Below are 6,229 nucleotides of genomic sequence, written 5' to 3'. Positions count from 1 at the left end.
CAAGGGAGCACATTTCAATGACGGCGGGAATTTTCTTCTGCAAAAGCGCTGACAGTGGAGGGCTTAGCTGGCAAACGGAGTATGACACAAGCCACAGACTACACATGACCCCAAAGGGCCGCTTACAAGTACACACACACACAAACACACACTAAAAATGTTTTGAACCCCAAAAAGTGCTCTCTTTCCCTCTCTCTCTCCACACACACAGACACACACACACACTCATATATATATGTATATAAAATGTAAAAAAGAAATATCTGATGCTTGCTTCGGAAGATTTAAGTTGTCCCTTCTATACGTTTTTGACAAAAATGCAAAAATGAGTTTTTTTTAATAAACAGCAAATTGGAGAAGTTTTCAGTAATAAATGACTATAATGACATTTATTTATTTCCCCAAAAATATATTCTTTAAAGACAAATTCATATCCCATATTTACAATTTTCAGGTTTCATTCACAACAGAACAGCAAAAGAAAAAGGAAAATAAAGACAAGGAAAGATATAAGCAGATCTGGGACAAAAACAACCATCTGTTTCGCTTGTAGACGCTAAACTGTAACGCTATGGCAGCTCGCCCGCTCAGAAAAATAGCCTCCATGTAACTGTTCTCCATTAAATAAAATTTTTTTCAATCTTTTTTTTCCCTGTTTGTTTTGCTTCATCTTCTCATAACGTCGTGGTCAGAACTCGCTGCGGCGCCTTCCCTTGATGAGGTCTGAGGAACGAAGACAACAAATAAAAATGATGGTCAGTGGTGAATTGAGTCTATTCGGAAACAATATTCAGTTATTAAAATCAAACCCTATCTTTAAGACTGTATTCTGTTGTTTTTTTTCTTTAATTGCTATATTCTTAAATGCACACAAATATAATAGAGCAATCTGAACTGTTTCAGGTTTTTGCTGGACAATATTAAACAGTTTATGCTAATCAAAAACTAAATTGTTTTCACGCTCCACTTCATTTCTATATTGCTATCAGCTCTTTCTTTGACAGACATTAGCCTAATTCATGGAGGGGCGTGAATAAACGCAGGCAGATTATTCAAATGACATAGGTAGGAATGAGGTGGCTGTTGGGGGACAACAGTGGGGGGTGAGGAGGTGGTATCTTGGGTCGATGCCTGACTGGCGTTAAAGTAGGGGACTCATTCACATGATTTATGGGCCGAGGTCTGCCTCCCGCCAAGTCAGGTGTGACCATGTTTACCTCGGCTTTAAGGGTCACTAAGAAGAAGACACTTGGGAAATAAAGTTAATGGCGTCATAATGCCCGGGGTTTACCTGTCAGTGATGAGCTGAAATGGAGACTTCAGGGACTCGGGCCTGTGATGGCTCCCCTCATCTGTAAAAAAGGAAAAATAAAATAAAAGGAAAAGAAAAAATGGAATTCTTGATGGAAAAAAAAGAGCTACTTAAAATGAGTCTTGAAATGTACTCTCAAATGAAACTTATTTTGTCCTGCAGATTGTTTTTTCTCAGTCATCGTTGCCATGCAGAGTAAACTACCGAGCCCCGTTTGGAAAGAAAAATGCTGACATTGAAATGGAGTTCATACCATCTCGTTTTGGACTGAAACTTCCCGACGACTCCACGTCGCTGTCGTCCTCCGTGCCCGAAGTCCCCGCGCCGGCCGCCGGCCGTGCGTCATGACGCGCAGCCGGCAGCGCGCCTTGGAGAGGCAGGTGTCCGGCCGGCGCGCCTCCCAGGAACGATCTCATGTTCAAAAGAGAGTTGGCATTCAGCAAAGCCGCGTTGGCCCAGTTGTGCAGCTTGCCAATCTGGCACGTATATATTCCATGAGCCGGGAGTAGGGCCGGGTGGCCCGGGGAGACCAGGCCGGCCTGGTGCGCGTAGGCCGCCGGGGAGGCTTTGTGAGAGCTGTCGGGGGCCGTGGCGGTTTCGGCCAGAGACCATATTTTAGGTTTACTCTGCGGCGGTCTCTGGCACTCCTGCCTGCCGGGTGAACGATCCACTGCGAGTTTGACACCGGGCGAGACGGAAACCCCCGTGGTGTCCGCCCGGCCCAGGTCCTCCGCGGGAAGCGTCCTGCTGTCTTTCTCGGAGCTCTGTGACTCCGAGGCCTGCTCTCCGACAGACAGGCCCTCCTCTCCCTCCGCTTGCTCCCCCGTCCTCTGCTCCTCGGGTCTTTCGATATCGACCGTTTCCAGATCGATCTCCTCCTCTTCGTCTTCGTCGTCGCTGCCGTTCTTGCCGTGCTCGTCCTCGTTGTCGCTGCTGAAGATGCGGCCGTCGCGGTCCTCGGCGCTGCGGCCCCAGGTCACCTTGTTCTCCTTCTTCAGGCGTCTGCGCGCGTTTGCGAACCAGGTAGACACCTAGAAAAAAAAAGACAGTTTACGCATCGAATTGTAACAAGAAGTCAACGGACCAGCTGGAATTATTGTCCAATTTGATAATTTATTATCATGAATTAGAGAGTTTGGAAAGTTTTTCCCATGTGAAACTCCCTGCGTGGATCAATGATGGCCAAAGTAACGTAAAAGAGCTAATGAGAATTTCAAACATGCATAAATGTGATATTTAAAAATAATAATAATCATATTTGTACCCTTACACACTGTGATTGTTTGCAAAGCATAATGGGACTTTGAATAGCAGAAACTCGCAGCTGTGGCGCATGCCCACCTGTGTGAGTGTCATCCTCGTGATGATGGCCAGCATGATCTTCTCTCCTTTGGTGGGGTAGGGGTTCTTCTGGTGCTCCTGCAGCCAGGCCTTCAGGGTGCTGGTGGTCTCCCTGGTGGCCGTCTTGGCCCGGGACGGGTCCCCGTACGGGTACTGGCCGTACGGGTAGAAGCCCTGCGCCGCGGCGTGGACGGGCAGGGAGGCCGGGTGGGACCCGGGGCTGTCCTTCAACTCGTACTGCGAGGTCTGGGGTGTTGGTTTAGCGAGGACAAAAAGAAAAGAAAATTTAAAAAACAGAAAACCAGCGAGCGACTTGTTTTGGAATTTTTTTTTTCAATATAATTGGTTGTCATGAATATTTGTGGAACAAAAAAGGTTCGAGAAAGTTTCTAAAAATGTTTTGAACCTCAAAAAGTGCACTCTCTCCCTCTCTCTCTCCACACACACACACACACACACACACACACACACACACACACACACACACACACACACACACACACACACACACACACACACACACACACACACACACATATGGTTTTTACTTTAATTAAACTTAAACGAATGAGGCCTCTAAAAGCTGATTTTTTTAATCAATTTTCCATTTCTAATACGATATTTCACTCTTTTTTTAAACCCATTTCAACCATTAATACTGATATTCATCTCATATCCTGAGTGTAAAGTAGTCGACAATTTCTGTAAAATTACATTATTTAGCGTGAATAATACTATAACCCATAAACATAAAATATAAGGTAAAAATATATTCTCCTATATTGATTTCACCGATAAATATTCGTAAATTTAACACAAGAAATTAAGAGTTAATATACAAGAAATTTAGCCACATTTAAATATATATAGAGAACAGAATGAATAAATTGCTCAGAAATCCGCGCGTAACGAGTGAGCAGCGCGCCGTGCGTCCCGGACGCGAGCCGCTTTTACCGCTCTTACCATCTGCGAGATGAGCGCCAGGTCCGAGGCTCCGCCGTACGGCAGGAAGGCGCTGTAGTTGTGCGCCGCCCACGGGCTGCCGTACACCCCGAGAACCGAGCCCACGGCCGCCGCGGCCGCCGCGGAGCTCACGCCGCCCTCCGCGCCGTCCTCCCGGGCGGACGCCGGGCGCTCGCCCCCGTACAGCTCCTGGGCCGCGCTGAGGAACTGCGGGTACCCCAGCTGAGGGAAAGACATGTCCAGGTAAAAACAAAAAACCGCGTCAAAGTGACAGAGGATGAGGTGGGAAAAAGCGGGGAAAAAAGAGAAAATAGGAATCCCAAGCAAGAAGAAGACTGAGGAGGAGGGGGGGTATCTAAACCACTGGACCCCCTTTTTCTTCTCCTCCTTTTTTTATTTGTAATTTGTCTTTTTTTGTTTTCTTTTTAGGAAGTGTCCAGCTTGTCCACGTCCCCGCGTCCACAGAGTTGTGTGAGAGCCGGAGTTTGGCACCTCGAGTGCGGAGTGATGCGTGTGCGTGGCCGCAGGAGCTTCTGGATGTGGAGCTGACTGACTGATTGGCAGCCTACTTAAGCGCCAGGCTCCTCCTATGCCCGGGGCAGGCGATTAGTGCATTGGATAGCCCAGGTCGTCCGTGTGTGCGTGCCTGTGTGTGCATGTGTGTGTGTGTTTCCAAGTGATGTGATTTGATTTCTTCACTGTGTCAACAGCAACGGAAACCTCTCGGTGTGCATGCGCACAGGCCTGCATGACTATTAGCAGTCATTACAACGTTATTTAATACTTGCACCAGCACTTTAAAGCACAATGCACGTGATCATTGTTGCGTTTATGCAGCAAAAACATTTACTTTTTAATATTTTGGGCGTCGTTTTGGTCTCCATGCGTTTGTTCACACATCCTCGACGAGCAGCCGGGCCCAAAGTGGACCGATATGTCCGTGGTTATCCACGGCAGACAGGGGAGCATATTTTTTTTTTCTGAGAGAAGATAAAGGAGGCGGGAGGTAATGACAGAGATTAGCGAGGAGATGAGATGGGAGAGATGCGGAGCTGCTGGGATGGGAGATGACAGATGCTGGCTGAGAAGAATAGACCACTGTAATACTCTGACAGTCTGGTGTCAGTCTCTGCGGTTGTTTGGAGGAGTAAAAGTTCACATGATGTGCTGGGGAAAAGAACTAGAGAGCCACATAATGAATAGTATCAAATTATAAAATATTTGTTTCATTTGAAGGAATATTTGATCAGCTCTGCTTGTTCTTGAACTCTGACATCACTAATATCTTCAACAACAAAACATCCAAAGGAAATCCATTTGTCCCAATCTTCCTGGTCAGAAGTTTTAACTGGAACGCTGAAGTTGAAATCCCAACTTGGACTGCTATTTATAACAGTCATGTCTTACTTTAATTACATTAAATAAGAGATACTTCTCACATTTGATCAGTGGAGTTGCTGTCATATGCCATTAATACCAATATTAGTATTTCTAATGACAGCTCACAATGAAAACAGGGAGTCTGGTGTTTTGAAAGGTTAATGTGAACCTGTTTTAATGCTTTAATGTGACATTGTCCAAGTGCCCACGTTCTTTGTAACTGATGCGTGGCCCACTCGGGTGTGAGGTCATTCCCAGTCCCGACTCTTCCCAGATGTCTCTTGCGCTTTAGATCGCTTTATGACACCTTATCCACTTGAGTGGACATCATGAACCTCAAAAAAAGGTACGAATGGAATTGAGAAGGATGAAGTCTCTGAAAGCGACCAAACCTCCCCACCTGCAGGGGAACCCTCCGAGTTATCATTCCAAAAGCTCCTTTGTGTGGGTTTAATTAAAGGAAAAACGTATTATTTCCTCATTGACAGGCTGTGCTATCAAAACAGCAACTCTCCTTCAATTTGATCGCACACACCTCCTGTCACACACACTGTCACACACACAATTGGGCAGTGCTAATGAGGTTGAGCACCCTGCACCCTGCTCAGAGGCCCCGTGGCCCTCCTGGGCTCACTTGGAGGTTAGCGGTGTAATTACTCCATCCCCATAAATACAGATTCATCATTTCACACTCCGAGCCCCCGATGAGCTCGGCTGAGCTGAGAGGGAGGGAGAGGGAGGGGAGAGAGGGGAGAGATGGGAGGTGGGTGGTGTCTGTGTGTCTAATGATTTAATTACAGTGCTTAAAGCCCACTCTGCCTAAGTGATGGTCCTCTCCGTGTCTTTCTCCGCTCTCTTCTCTCCTCCTCGGCGCTGGCACCTAGAGGGCTTTACTCATGAATCTCAAAGCTGTTTTCCTAAACACATATTACTCCGAGCCACGCTGCCACTGCCGCCGCATGTGTGTGTGTGTGAGAGAAGGAGAGGGAGGGAGAGAGGATGCTTAATCTCCATGGCATTTTAAATGGCATTCATGGAGGGCGGCTCGATCCTCATTGCCAAGGTAAATGGAGCCAGGGGACTCTCCGTTTCAGCTCGATAAAAGAGCAATGTTAAAGACCCTCACTGTCGCCCCCTCCTCTCTCGGCCTCCCTCTGTTTCGTTTCTCACTTAAAATTAATGTTTTTCTCATGACAGGGGAGGGAAACGAGACATATCCACCATCTAATAGGA

General features: G+C 46.8%; 1 protein-coding gene across 1 annotated transcript; it reads right to left on the bottom strand.

The window, feature by feature from the left end:
• Positions 1–416: 416 nt before the first annotated feature.
• On the bottom strand, positions 417–4,128 carry irx1b (iroquois homeobox 1b). Its single transcript, XM_061741950.1, has 5 exons — positions 3,617–4,128; positions 2,654–2,899; positions 1,566–2,343; positions 1,292–1,352; positions 417–723 (listed from the first exon to the last, which is right to left on the bottom strand). The coding sequence occupies exons 1-5, from the start codon at positions 3,851–3,853 to the stop codon at positions 675–677; spliced, it is 1,371 nt and encodes a 456-aa protein (XP_061597934.1). The 5' UTR covers positions 3,854–4,128; the 3' UTR covers positions 417–674.
• Positions 4,129–6,229: the final 2,101 nt, after the last annotated feature.

This window comes from Cololabis saira, chromosome 15 (genome assembly GCF_033807715.1).
Source record: "Cololabis saira isolate AMF1-May2022 chromosome 15, fColSai1.1, whole genome shotgun sequence".
NCBI lineage: Eukaryota > Metazoa > Chordata > Actinopteri > Beloniformes > Belonidae > Cololabis > Cololabis saira.
Note: the sequence above shows the minus strand (reverse complement) of the source record. Positions and strands in the feature narration are given on the sequence as shown.

Bases quoted from the DNA above. Each gene is read 5' to 3' on its own strand.
- irx1b (XM_061741950.1), bottom strand. From the start codon at position 3,853: ATGTCTTTCCCTCAGCTGGGGTACCCGCAGTTCCTCAGCGCGGCCCAG. The intron at 2,900-3,616 runs GTAAGAGCGGTA...CCAACACCCCAG, and splicing joins TGGCGCTCATCTCGCAGATG to ACCTCGCAGTACGAGTTGAA. The intron at 724-1,291 runs GTAAACCCCGGG...TTCGTTCCTCAG, and splicing joins TTTCAGCTCATCACTGACAG to ACCTCATCAAGGGAAGGCGC.